Genomic DNA, 14,897 nt, shown 5'->3' with positions numbered 1-14,897 from the left:
ATCCTCTTAGCTTGTGGTTGGTAGAGATTTAGGGCTAAGTAACGCTCTAAAAGATAGGTATGTGGAGTGAAGTAGTTAAAAATAGTAATTCGCAGAGGGTCATGTGTTGGCAACCTCAATCTCTCCAAAGAAAATACACATCTCACTTATTATGCATGTACGTAATCTATGTAACAATGGTAATTTATTAAAAAAGAGTGATCATGTTTAATCATGCAAATATTCTTCTAGTGTGTAACATCTTGTTGGATTGATTCTATGTCGTTTATTCTACAACCCAAAATTTTATTCTCTTGGATTGCTTGTGAAATGCATATAAAAGAATATTAGAATCATGCTTAATTTAGCTTTTATATTACTAAAAGAGAAGATAAGTATTTAAACTTTTCTAGGTCCAATTTCTAACAATATGAGATTTTAGATATTATATAAGTAATTTCTTTATTTATAAAATGAATTATTATTAAAAACAATTCATTTTTTTAGTATTTAAGTTAATATACACATAACCCCTCGCCTAAGTTGTTGACGTGTTCCTATTTTAATAACAATGAGCATTGTATTTATTTTAATATAATTAATATCTGTTTTATATAATCAATTTCGGGTTCCTACAGTGAAGCCTATTTTTTTTTTCTCTCTCATGATTCTAAATAACGGTATGATAACTGCTACAGTAGTTTGAGCCACCCTCCATTATGTTGTTAGATAAATAATGTGAAAAAATATGATAGCTGTAATTTTCCCTTTTTTCTCATTATAATGGCGTCGCACTAAGACAAATAGTAGCTATTATTTTTACTGATATCTTCTTTTAAATAAAAATAATATTTTCAAATTCAATTTTGCATCTCAAAATTCTTTCCTAATGTGGTTGTCCGGCTCGAAAAATGTTGTCATGGCGATCAATATTAGAATTTTTAAAAAAATTCTTTTTGACAAATAACAACCATTATAACCATTCTAACAATTAATCAAAATTTGGGTGGAACTCCAGCATAATTGGATAACATGTTGTTTAAAACCTTCTTTCTTCTTTTTTTTTTTCCCGACAATATTATAATTTTAATTTCAATTTGTTTTGCATCTATTATGCTGCAACAGAGTCCAAAATAAAGGTTTACATGTAAAATAAGTATTTTAAACAAATATACATACAAATAGTAATTTTATGGAGATATTCATATAATTTTATATTATTTTGGAGGGTATATATATATAAAAACACTCTTGATTATATAATAAAAGCTATTCAGAGACCACCTGGACCAAAGAAAGAACCCAAACCGTTACTTGAAGTCACGTTCGGGCGATTTCCGGGTCGGCCTGGGCCCATATCAACCGTTTTATACCCATAGACCGGTCCCTAAGATGCACCATCTTTCAGAAGCAGTTGATCCTTGCAACCCTAAAATGCCATGAAGACAAGGTCCAAAAGTAGCTTGTGTAAACAAGATCATAAATGACAAGAAAGCCAGCAAAACAGGGCAAGATCATCAAAATGGTACTATACTGCTGGAGTTACCCAAGTATCTTTGGATTATTCATAATTGTTTCCATGGGTTCCTCAATTCATTCTCAAGTAGAGAAATTAATCAGGAAGTACTTAGTAGTGCATGAACTTTCGATTTATTTGCTAATCACTTTGAATTGCAATATCATGAGTCGATAAACACTCTATTTATTTATTTATTTGATATAATGGATGGTTCACACAATTCAGGTATGAATACATTCAACAGAGTCAAAAAAATAAAATATCACGAAACTAAATCAGGATGTAGCAAATACCCGTCCAAGTTATTTCACCTGTATGATCCGCAATAAAGCCACCCAGTTTGTTGCACTATCTTTTCCTGATAGACATATCTACGACAAAAGCAAGCTCACTAACTAGCTAACTTTTAGGTATCCATCGACAAGTTATGATTATCAGCATGTCAGGTCTGTGAGGGTACCCAACCAATCATTGTGGAAGAATCATCTTCAACAAGAATGTGAGTGGTTTCGCACATCGCAGGCCCTTCCATGCTCCTCTCAATTCATCATCGGGTACAGACATATCGAACAACCGAACTCCACCTGCTTATTTATTTTTGGTTGCTCTAGCTTAAAATTTTCCAAAATCTATGGTCTAGATTGGGATTGATACAGATGATTACAAGTACGAGATAAGGAAGGAGTTGGCTGTCATGAGAGTAATAGCCTTAGTGGACATACTTGTTAACACTACAAGATATGGATGGTCTGAATCTTGATAAGGCCATTGCCTACCTAGCTTCTAGCTTTTGAACTAAGAAGGGAGAGATTCTATTTTGCTGCATGTGTTGTGCCTCATCTTGAGAGTGCGTGACAAAGTCGCAATAATTCATATTTCTGACCCAACCCGATCTATTTGTAGATGGAAGCCAAGATAGAAGAATGATTGAATTAAAAAAAAAAAAAAAAGAGATCCAACCTAATCCTAGGGCGCAAAAATTGCTCTATCCGGGCCATGGACTGCTAGCCTTCAGGTCATGCCTTAAGAAACACAGGAGCAGTACTATAAATGGGCCATCATAGCCCAAGAGAACTGGAAGCCAGGTAACTTAGTTAATTGTGTGGAGGCATCACACGTGCCAAAGTTGGACCAACCGCATATGAGAGGAAACCGCCGAGGTGATCGCATGCACCTCAACCTTTTCACGTGGGATGATGCTGTCCATTGTGGAGGGCTAATTGACAAGTACTAGATGGGATGACCATTATGATCTTAGATCACAGGTGATTCTTATTCCAAGATAATCTGATCCGTGATCACCCATTTGGTATGGTATGTTCCAGTAATTAAATTTTTTTTGGATATTTGTGAGTAACTTACTTGGTAAATATATATTTAGCATATATATGAATATACGGTTATTGATAATATCATTAATTTCTACATAAATTGTGTAATACCAATAAAATCTCTATTTAATACAATTTTACAAGATAATAATCTTCTTATTATTATATTTTGATAAAAAAAACTGCATTAAATAAGAGTCATACCTAGTATCCAAAGTAAAGTGTTTTATTAATAGCATCATTAATATAAGTATTCATAAGGCGAAGAGAGAGTTTTGCACAAATAAAGCCTCTATTTTAGTGTGCACACACCAGAATGATACACGCGCAATGCATGAGGAGATAATAAATATTGAAAATAATTTGATGATAATAGAAAAATAATAACAATTTGAAAAAATAAAATAAAAAATATATTATAATTGAAATATATTTAATAATTATTAATAATTATTTTACTGTCAATATCTCACTAACAAAATGATCGGAAATAATGGAAAAGATAAATTGTTCACTATAATAGTTTAATGTTTGTATTAGGATAAAAAAATAACATATATTTATATGGAGATATCTAATCATTTTTTATTTGATGCAAAAGATTCTGATTCCTTCTCTTTTAAACATGAGCAGTTGTTTTTGTTTTGGTTGGAGTGTTCATCTTGCGATTATTTCAAACTACAAAAAATAGAAAAGAAAAAATTAATAATGTGTACAATATTTTAAAAAATAAGTAGAAAATGGTAAAAAGTGCAATAATAATCAAAAACCTACCAAAATAAAATAATCAAAAAATATGATGATGATGATAATAATAATAACCATTAAATAATCAAAAGTGTTGTACATAAAAATAATGGGAATAATCAAAGAAATAATATAAAAATGCAATAAAAAAATCCTGAAATTTGAATATATAATAGAAATTCTTATCCATACTAGTTTTAGCTTCCTTTGTGGATTAAGAATACCTAGCCGGAACTCCATGCCAACCAATGGGGGGGATTTTTGTGCATGACACCTATATCAAGATTTTGGCTCGATATGATTTAATACAACTCCCTAGTATTGTTCTTTGCTCAATATGGTTTTATTGCTTCAAACCTTGGTATACTCTGAGGTTCATTCCATTGATATGGGTAAGGTTCAGAAGAAGTGGGGAAGGAAAAGGGAGGTTTAGAGCCAGCTAGCACTAGAGCGAAGGTCCCAACAATCTCTTAATTTCATTAAAAGATATATTTATCTTCTTTTTCCCTTAAGAGCCCAAGTCGTGTGGTTTTCTTTTTTCCTTAAGTTTGAAGAGTCCAAGTCTTGCGGTTTTCCTTTATTACCTCATTTTTCTGTGCATTTTTTCTAAATTTTGGAAAAGCCTCTAACTTTCTCTTTCCTTTCTGTTTAATAGGTGTAAGGATTAGATATATTAAATATGTAATATGATTGGCTATTCTAAGATTATTTTAGGGGTGTTTGGATGGAGAATATATATAAGTAATTTTTGCGATAAAATTAAAATAATCATGAAGTTCAATGCAAATATCCTTTATTTCGTGCACTTTTCTTCTGCTATGATCCAATCGGTCAAATGCCAAAAAGTTCCTATTCTGAATAGGTCAATATTTTCAACAATACAAGTTCCCTTTGAAAATCTGTTCTGCAATGAAACATCCCCTCAAGGATTGGCAATCTCATGAATTCTACTTCACCGAGAAGATTAAAATTAGCCATCTAAGTCGAAAATTTGAGCAGTAAATAAAAATATATGGATTTATTCATGTTAGCCTCCATCTCTCTCTATTTGCACTAACAAAAAAAAAAAAAAAAAATCATCTCTTCCTTTTTTTAGGCTAGGAGCGCACGAAATTATGTTCCAAATCCTCTCATGCACAAAAAATTATTAGATGGACCAAGTCCGAATCTTGAATGGTAAATAATGGGATGAATTCTCATCCTTGTTTTGATATTGAATAGTTTAAATATAATTGGAAAAATATGCCGAGTAACTATTGAACTAGTCCACCGGATCTGATCTATCTAATAATTTCTCGGATGACCAAATTTGATGGTCTAGTTTGCAATCGCCGGCGTCTGTGTGTTGCCCTAGAGTGATTAAACTTCTCTTTGTCTTGGACGACAAACTAACAATCTCAGGGAACAAATTCAATTATCACTTTCAAATTTCAAGGGCACAAACACTCTGAACTAATGTTGGACCTTTTAGGTCCCACCTGTCTGCATGAAATAAAAAGTTATACACTTCCAACTAGAAAATGTGACAAGAATTTCTCTTGACATCATATAATCAAACATCACAGTAATCTTTATTTTATGTCTTGTTAGCAGTTTTTTTAACACTGGAGAAGTGGAGAACATTACACACTTCTTCTCCAATCTTTAAATGACGCCAAATCACGAACCAAACCGCCCATTCCCCACGAACTCCCCAGTCTTTTGAAACAACATTCCGAGCCCAAATTAACCCTCCTCCTCCAACTATAACCAAATCCCTCCGCCTCCGCCGGCGAGGGGCGAAATCGGAGCACCTGCGGCTCACCAGACCGACTTCTTGTTGAACCACCGGAGCAACGGCGAGGACTCCGAGCTCGACGATCTCCGTATGCCCACGTGGAAGCAGGAGAAGCAGCCATTCAGGTCGTCGAGATTCGCGAACCTGGTCGCAGACGATGATGACGAGGAGATTTGGCGAAGGATCTCCTCGAAGCGGGACTCGTCGCAGGGAACGGCGAGGGGGCCGGCGCGGGCGGAGAAGCCGTACTCCTCCTCGGCCTCGGCGAGGAGCTCCCGGAACACGGGGTGGTTGAGATGTGCGGCGCGAACCACGAAGCGGCGCCCGCTGCTCCCCACGCTGATCGCCACGTGGCCCGCCGGCACGTCCACCGGCGCCCGCCACCCCGGTCTCAGCGAAGCCCTTGTACTCCACCTGCGGAGCATCAGACATACCCTCGCCACGTCCCGGATCATACCCCACTTCGCCATTGCCTCTCTCTCTCACTCTCTCTGTGACTCTGTCTCGGCTTGGTTTGCTTTGGTTTCATCAATATAAATATATGGGGGCAAAAGAGAATGGGCCTGGCATTGGGGTTAATTACGAGAGGAGGGAAGAGAGAGAGACTGAAAGCGCGGTGTTAGCGCGTGAGGATTGGGCGATGGGGGAGGCAAAGATTCTTGCTCTTTTGGTGCGACAGCTGTTTAATACGACGTACGTGCTTCATTTACTGTTTCATGTGACGGACGTCGCTTTGTTAGGATGCGTACTAGGCTTGTTCTACCTTTACTTTGACAGATGGAAAAATTGTGGCTTTTTTATTTTTATTTTTTCTCTGATTCCTCGGATGTTTTTGTGTTTTTTTTCTTTAGAAGTCATCACCTCATGATTTCTCGAAGATTAATTTCGATATTAGTGTTTTAAATGGCAGTGAGTCGAATAGAACAAGTTTTGTTATTAAAAATATGGGTGGTACGATAGTGATAGCACGTGGTATTAGATTGTTTGATACTGTAGTTTCTATGGCTGAACTGCATGCTGCATAAAAGACATGGTATATGTAAGACTGCAAATAAGTCGAGTTGATTCGTAATCCGACCTGATCTAGTTAGAACCAATCCGACTCGTTTTAGAAGATCCGTGAGGCCAGGTCGGATTCTAAAAATAACATTTTCTATTTTTCAGCTCGGATCTGGATTTACTGAATCTCAATCCGACCCGGACTCAACCCAATCCGTTACTTTTTCGGATCAATTTTGGATTGTTTACCAGCAATCCGATCCGACTCGATCCGAATGTGAATTACCCATTTGGGCCCATTGTCATTCAACTACCAAATGCAAATCTTCTCAAACCCTCTTTCTGCTTCCCTCTTGTTGTCCAGCCCAATGATGGTCTTGGTCCGCCCATGGGGCCGCCTTGTCGGCCCGATGGCAGTGCCGGCAGTGGCATCGACGAAGGCCTGCCGCCAAGGGCCGCGCAAAGGCTTGGAGTCGGCTTGGTCGAGGCTAGAACAGTTTTACAATCATATGCGAGGGGAGAATGGAGATAGTCTTGCCGGGGCAAATCCTACACTCCGGCAACTCAGCGGCAAAGGCCTCCTGCGGGTCCTTGGCGATGGGCGACGTTGCCGTCGGCGAGGGGTAGTAGACCTCCTTATGCTCGGCATTGTCCTTTCTTAAACACTAACGTAGAGGCTACCGTTTTGTCATTGGGCATGTTGTCCTCCCGGCCACCATCATACCTATTCCCATTGGCGAAGACGAGGGAGCCTTTGCCGTGGAGGAGGCCGACGCACCATTGGCCGACGTACTTGATGCTGTTGTGCCAGATGTAGTGCCCGTGACCGTCCTAGGCGCCAGACTGTCGATCGCCACTGGCGTAGGACTTCTTGCTAGGGTCATGCTTCAGGTTTTGACTTTATTCCTGATCTTAATAAGACTTCCATAATTATGTCTCTTTCTCCAAAATAGAGCATGTACTCATTTTCAAGTTGTAAAGCTCACTCATTTCTTCGGCTTATTTTATACTGATCATTTTATACCCGGATTTGACTTAGACCCGAACCGGACCCAGACTTGAATTTTTTGGGTCGGGTCCGGGTTATGCATGGACCCAATCAGACCCGAATGTCTTGTTAGGTCAAAAATTATAGCTGTAGACCCGACCCGACCTGACCCTATCTTCAAATGGGTTAGGTCTGGATCTAAAATTAGAATCCGAACAAGAAATCGAGTTGGGTCGGAGTCACTCAAAATACGACCCGATCCGACCTATTTGCACCCCTAGGTATATGTAATTAGAATTTTAAGGACATCTCATATTATTTTGAAGGGAGATTTCTCGACTATTATTAGGTAGTTTGCTAGTTCAAGATCATAAGAAATAAATATGCATTCTTTGAAACAAAATTATTTAAGAATTGGATCATCTCTTCGGTCTCTTGAAGTGAAATATATTTATAAAGAACTTGATAGAGTTGCAGATTGGACCGCGACATATGTTACTAAATATACAGGACCTACTCTATAAACAATTGAAAGGGATATTTTTCTAAATTGTTAAACATTTTATTTTCAAATGCTCACGGATCTATTTACTCTAGATTGATTTAATAATTCCAATTTACAAAAAAAATAATAATTAATAATGATTATCTATATTTTTGTTGCATGATAAAATATTGTAAGAAATTAACTCGATATAATTGGACTTGAGGATCATCCAATCTAGAATTGACAGAAATCTTGCCCATAGTGATTTTCAATAAATAATCTAATCCAAAACTTCATCTAACTCTGTTATTCAATTTAGTTTGAAGGTGGACTAATGACTTGACTTAGTTAATCCTTGAGAAGTTATCCATGTACATTGTTTTATATTTATATTTTGCGTATTATTGGTATTATTTCATATTAATTGTTTCTATATAATTTCTCTATCAAAAAGATCTGAGTTACTTATCCATTCAACCCAAATTAAGCACATCGAGCATGGCATGGGAAATGTAGGGTTCCCAAGGGTGGCATGAACCTGGGCCATGCCTCCAAGCCTGCAGTACCGTCTCTTTACTGTGCCGGCGAGATTCAGCTCTATTTCCGTCGTGGCATGTCGGGAGTCGGCAACGTGTTAAACGATCGTCAAACGTTTAATGCCACCAAACTCTTGTCATTTGACCTTATAACGTCAAGTACTCGGACGGTGGACGGTCGGCGACTCGGCGGTCCACAGGGGTCCATCGACTCGTCAGCAATAGTTGAAATATGTTTAGAAGATTTGATGATTTTAAGGCCATCCATACTTATCTGGAAATAAACAGAATGGCTGACTGGGTTGCTTTCTATATAATGGCAGCGTACTATAAACACCAGATGAAAAAATTCTAGTACCCATCTGTTCTAATTTTAAAATATTTTATTTTCTAATTTTACTTAATGTACCGATGCTAGAATTATATTTTCCATACGATCCAACATAAAAAAACAAGAATGCACTCTCTAGAGCTGATGGAATTCTCTGTAGTATATTTTTGCACCACAGTGACAGTGTACGATACCATCATCCGATAAAACTCAAATCATCTGGAAGATGCTGTTTCAAGAGGCGCCCGATGCAAGGCAGCCACCTCGGCCAGGCGCCCGACCAGAAGGCGCCGGCCAAGCAATGCCCGGGCCGCAGGCGCCCGACTCAGCTCGGCCCGGAACCCAACCAGAGGGCGCCGACCAAGCAATACTCGGGCCGTAGGCGCCCGACTTAAGGCAGCCAGCTCGGCCAGACGCTCGATCAGAAGGCGCCGACCAGGCAACGCCCGAGCCGCAAGCGCCCGACTTGGGGCAGCCAGCTCCGCTCAGCGCCCGGCCGGATACCAGGTTCCGAAGCATCCCACCCTAGTACTCGGCCTCCGCCTGACACCTTTCGGGAGCCTGACTCCATACTCAAATCTCGCCATATCAGGCTACCGCCAGACCATTAATGCGCATGGCCTCTGTAGGCCTCCAGTGCACTCAACCATTAATGAGCACGACTCAAGATGATCTCCGGATCACTCGACCATCAAAGTGTATAACCTTCCCTGATCACTGGTTCGCTCAACAATCAATGCACCCGTTATCTACGGACCCCAGGCCCTCCACAGCGGGCGGTTGAACCACTCCACCAGGTCCGATCAACCACGACAGTTCACTGACTCCGGACTGATCCGGTCTCATCCTCCACGACGCCATTAATGCACATGATCGTGCTCAATTATCACAAAGAGGACAACCTGCCCCGTCACCTCCCAGGTAATACAATATCCCTCTATAAAGGAGAACCCCTCCATCGGGGGAGGGGGAGAGAGACAAAAAAACTCGGAAAATAAACATCCTCCTTTTTTTTCTCCCTCTTACTTTTCCTCCTCTGACTTAAGCATCGGAGGGCCGGCGCCGGAAACCCCGGCCACCAGCTTTTTGCAGGTCCTCCGAAGGACGCCACCCGCCGACGTACCGCCGCCCGCCATTCCAACAGTGGAGCTCCTTTCTCCTCAGCCGACGGTCGCCTCCGGGTCCAACTTCCAGCAACAGCTAGTATTTCAAATTACTAGCATCGGATCGAAAATATATTGCTTGCTCAGTCTACTCCAGCATGGCTATACCTTAATTGCAATAATTTCTCAGTGACAAAAACATGCACATATTTGTTGGTTGACCACCCAATAGTGATTAACCTTTTTGGTACTGATGGTACAACGTGAACAGTGTACTAGCGTGTACAACTCATCATGCACCGTGTCAACTTGTTGCAACGCTTCTCCATATCCAAAATTAATTTAAAATATGTGCCAGATGATCCAATCAATCAATCAATGGGCAGAGATTATTTAAGAGATATGAAACAAAGGAGGAAGTATCAAGTAGTAGTTGTCGTCATTAATGTTTCAGAAGCCATTTATGGTAGATATAATCCTAATGCATAAAAAATGCTAAAGGTCGTCTGAAGGTTTTATCAGGAATGGAAAGCTGATTAGATCTTCAGATCTAATCTTTCCCTCAAAAAGAAATAGATCTTATCTTGGATGTCTTCTGATCATGTCCATCTTGCTCAAAATATGTCAACTCGAGACTTTTCTTGCTAGAAAGTGTATAAGACATTATATTATCATATAATTGCACATGCTTCGAAGACTTCAACGCCATGCATTAATTTGCATACTAGAGTTCAAAACATTATGTTTAATTTGGACGCAAAACAATATATAGGCATGTGCTGCAGCCACTTCTCCAAACTATGTTAAAAAATATTACCTAAAAATTACTATATTATCATAAAATATTATTATAGAATATTATCACACAAAAATAATCTATTAAAATAAATTAAGAAGATTGGAAAGATCTTATCGTCATGCACGCTATCCTAAATACGTGATCACCCCCTATATATAGATTTGCAGCAATTTTGTCCTTAAGATATAATAATCCGGCTCAGCCCGATCCTTCTCTAACGAGCATAATCGCTGGAAAGATTTGATCCTATCAACTCCTTCATATATCCAAAAAATAAAAAAATAAAAAATAGAAAGTTGAAGGATGAAAAAACTCTCAAAGACAGTACAAATGAGAGAGAGAGTTTGGATTGTATTGGATTAATTCTAAAGGAATCTATTTATAAACTCTATTTGAAAGATCGAAAAGAAGTGATAGTTTTAAAAATGCATAATGTTTCGGAAATGATGTTTTTTTTTCAAAAACCAACATTCGTTTTCGAAGAATTGCAACTCTTCCACAAAAAGCCATCTGACAAAAAAATATTTTAAAATATTTATAATAACTAAAATTTAGAAGATAAAAAAATTAATTTTTAAAAAATTAAACTACAATAAACTGGGTAAACTGATACCATGTCGGTTGAACTGATGCCATGCCGGTTCAACCGACTATGCAAAAGACAACTGAGAGTAACCCTATGTTATATTAGTTTAGATTTTGTCCAAGTTGACATGAACCAGTTTTAGATTGTTTAGATATCATAATAATTGGCATCCAAAAATTCTGATGGAGAAATTTATACTATTAGTTGGGTTTTTGCATCCAAAATGGCCTTAAGACATGAAAATTTACCGAACAAAGATTAATCAGATGGGTTAGAGTACCCAACATAAATTTTTAATCGAATTTAGGACGGATTTGGATAACTAAGACTTCAATAACTTGCAATCCAAGACTTCGTCAGTAAATTTTCATGAATATATATATATATATATATATATATATATATATATATAAAATTGGGTTCAAGTAGCGAATACCCAAGGGTCAAATCTCAAATCCATCCCAAATGCTAAAAGATTTTAATTTTAAATCCTAAAATTGTTCCAAACTTTATAAAATTTTACTAAACAAATCCTATTAGGCATGGAGACTGGTTGAATACCCGAAAAAAAACCCGCCGGCTATCATCTCTATTCACCTACATCATCTTTGAGGATCATAGAGTGGTGGATCAAAGGATCTTGTACCCTAACCGTCATGAAGGAAAAATATCATAAATATAAAGAAAATTAGACTAAAATAAACCTTGAAAGATAGAGAAGGATAGAAATGGATTGGATTCACTCATAAGGAGTTACATGACATAACAAGAATAATATGATATACCGCATATAGAATCAGATAAAAATCCAAAGTGAAAGGGAGTATCACCATGTTGTGATGCATAGGCTTTGGGCATTCTTTTATCAACGAGGATCAATATCTTGGCAGTGATTATTCCTTGTCCTAGCACTATAAGGAATTCAAATTAAGTTGTTTAGTTGGCTGCGGGCGTCCACCAAACTTTAGAGTCAAGGCTTGGCCATGGGCCAAGTGGTAAAATCCTGGTCATAATAGGATCTATAAGTATTATTGGGGAGCATAGATGGTATTGTAGAGCTTTGGTAGTTCTATACTATTAAGACTATGATTGGAAGTGATCATTCAGCAAGAAGTCAACTTTTGTAAGGTACTTGGATATCATCTCTGAGGGTGAGTACGAGGTTGTTTTTGGTGAAATTAAAAGTACTTAGCTTGATAGGACTTGCAGAGGTTCTAGTTGAAAACAAGTCCCCCTTAGCCTAGGATTTTATCCATTGTTTGCTATCATAGATGAGAGTCTACGAGACCAGTGCATATGTCCACAATTAAGTCTCCCATCTCATTTTCTTTGTGAAGTGCTGAAGAGAGAGTGTATTTAAGCTGAAAAAATAATCGGTAATTGGCCAACTATAGTAAATGGAAATATTAGACCGTTCAAGGTTTTGTTATTATTTATTGTGGGTCACAATTCCGAGTAGGACTGAGCAATGGGTGGGCCCTTTCCTCTTGGTTAGTCCTCCTTCGAGTTCTCCTTTCAGTACTTGAGTCATGTACATGCAAAATAGAAAAATAAATTTTCTTTTTGCATATCTCCATCACGCTTTCTTCAGATTTTTTTTTTCTTTTGAAAGGGAAAGTTGAAATAGCTCTCGCTCCAAGTAGCTCGATTGTAATAGATCATGAAACTTTTTAGTTAAACTAGATTTACTGCTAAGTTGGTGGACCAGTCCAACTGCGAAGCAACATGAATAAATGCATGTATATCATGCTCTTTTTCTTTTTGTTCATCTTTTGTGCGCATGCCTCTATGGTTGAACTGGTCCATAGCTCAACGGTAGATCTGGTCCAATCAATAATTTCTCCAGTGTCATAGAGCATGCTCGCAGTCTCTTTCTCCGGTGTAATCACCAAGCTAGGAGTGCAAGTCCGAGGGGAGAGAGAGCTGTTTTTTATAATATAATCTACTCCACACGCCCTATTTGTAAAAGGAACGCCAGTCTTCCAAGCAAAGTCCAATGAATGTCCTTTGCCGAGATGAAAGCCCTTCTCTTTGTTATGGTTCTTTACCAACTGCATGCTAATACTTTGTTACAAAGAAGGTTCTTTAACACTTAGATCCCTTTCCAAATGCATATTAGTCTCAGTGGTTTGGACGAGTACCACCTGCATGCAAAGGGGCTTAATGCACGTATCGAAGCGTTTGACAGTAGCGGGGCATGAATATTGAGAAGTGGATAATGAATATGGAAGTAAACTGAGCTAAAACTTGCAGCATGGATGCTAGCTAGATCTTATCTTAGATTCACTGTCTTTGACACCGTCTATTTTATTCAACAAGCAAATAAGTATCAGATCATTCGCACCAGCATGCAATCTTCTATATATCTTCGACAAATTTAGTTTGGACATCCATGAAATATTCATGGAATGATCCACGTAACGAAGTGCCATTTGGCCATCCAACTGCTAGGATCAGAGGGAACAAGCACCAAATTGATGGCCTTGTCATGGTAGCGAAGCCAAAATCGATGCTGGAGCTGGGTCCTCAATAGATACAACAAAATATGGGGTAGGAAAAAGCCAAACAAAAGCTCCTTAACCTTGTCTTCAAAACAAATATTCTCTCAGCAAAACCATCCAAATATATCCTTGATCGCCGGTTGGTCGCTTCTTGTTCGTTGTAAGGCCAGAACACACGGGGGAGCCTTGTCCAATTCCTCTGAATTAAAATAACCAACATCCACAAGGACAAGAATCGACCATCTCTAACCTTGTCTTTGGGCATGCTATATAAAAAAGTTCCCTTGCCTCATCCTTTTAGCTACCAAACACTCGGTTACATCTGTTACATCCATCACCTTTTCTCTTTGAATCTTTGAGGGAGATGGTAGTGTTAGGATGTGGTAGGATTTTATATATCCCACCTTTGGCTGTACCTTTTCCTTTGTACTGCTATCCACCGACCATTCCACCCGTGAAGTCATGATAGCCACACGGTTCATAGAGAGCAAACATTGAGTACTAAGTATAGTTGGAATAGAGCTTTTGAGGTTCCTTTTGCGAAGTAGACTGCTGGAACATCCTGGATAGCCACCACATCATCTATTCCGGAGGACGGCTAGCAGTGGCAGCTGTTCGTCTCCGAGATGGATGGCATGGTGGCTATCCAGCATGGTACAACACTCTACAATGCAAAAAGGTTCATTGCATACATTGCAATTGTAGTAAATCTGTAACTAGGAGAGTGATGATTGCTTAACAAGTTGAAATTTCAATAAATGTTGTGCATAAATGGTTGCCCTAGTACCTATGGTCTTATTTCCGAATCTTGGCTTGACTGAGGCCATTGTCTTTATCCTGACCTTTATAACTTTAAGAGCTTAAATTCTGACCAATAAGGTTGATTTCTCTCCCTGCCTATAAGCAATATAGTTTTCTTAATAATCCCACCTTTTGACTAATTTGGCCTTAGCTCAAAATTTGACCAAACCAGCCATAATATTGGCTTCCTTGTTTGTTGGAGTTCCCTCAACTTTGAGGTTGCTCTTATATCTTGACTTTAAGATTAATGGCAAAAGCACAACATCAATTCCAATAAACTAGTAAAATAAAACCTTTTGAAAGCATGGCATCAAAGCTTGTCACCAGCTATCAAATTCAAATTAACTAGTAATAATTCCTTCCTCTTCTCTTTACAATGGAGTATCAATCTTCACCTTAGCACGTATATTTCT

General features: G+C 38.4%; 1 protein-coding gene across 1 annotated transcript; it reads right to left on the bottom strand.

The window, feature by feature from the left end:
- Window positions 1–5,029: 5,029 nt before the first annotated feature.
- On the bottom strand, window positions 5,030–6,007 carry LOC103722597 (auxin-responsive protein SAUR50). Its single transcript, XM_008813203.3, has one exon. It carries the CDS (start codon window positions 5,821–5,823, stop codon window positions 5,377–5,379), a length of 447 nt encoding a protein of 148 aa, XP_008811425.2. The 5' UTR covers window positions 5,824–6,007; the 3' UTR covers window positions 5,030–5,376.
- Between the last annotated feature and the right edge of the window lie 8,890 nt (window positions 6,008–14,897).

Source organism: Phoenix dactylifera, unplaced genomic scaffold (genome assembly GCF_009389715.1).
Source record: "Phoenix dactylifera cultivar Barhee BC4 unplaced genomic scaffold, palm_55x_up_171113_PBpolish2nd_filt_p 000742F, whole genome shotgun sequence".
NCBI lineage: Eukaryota > Viridiplantae > Streptophyta > Magnoliopsida > Arecales > Arecaceae > Phoenix > Phoenix dactylifera.
Note: the sequence above shows the minus strand (reverse complement) of the source record. Positions and strands in the feature narration are given on the sequence as shown.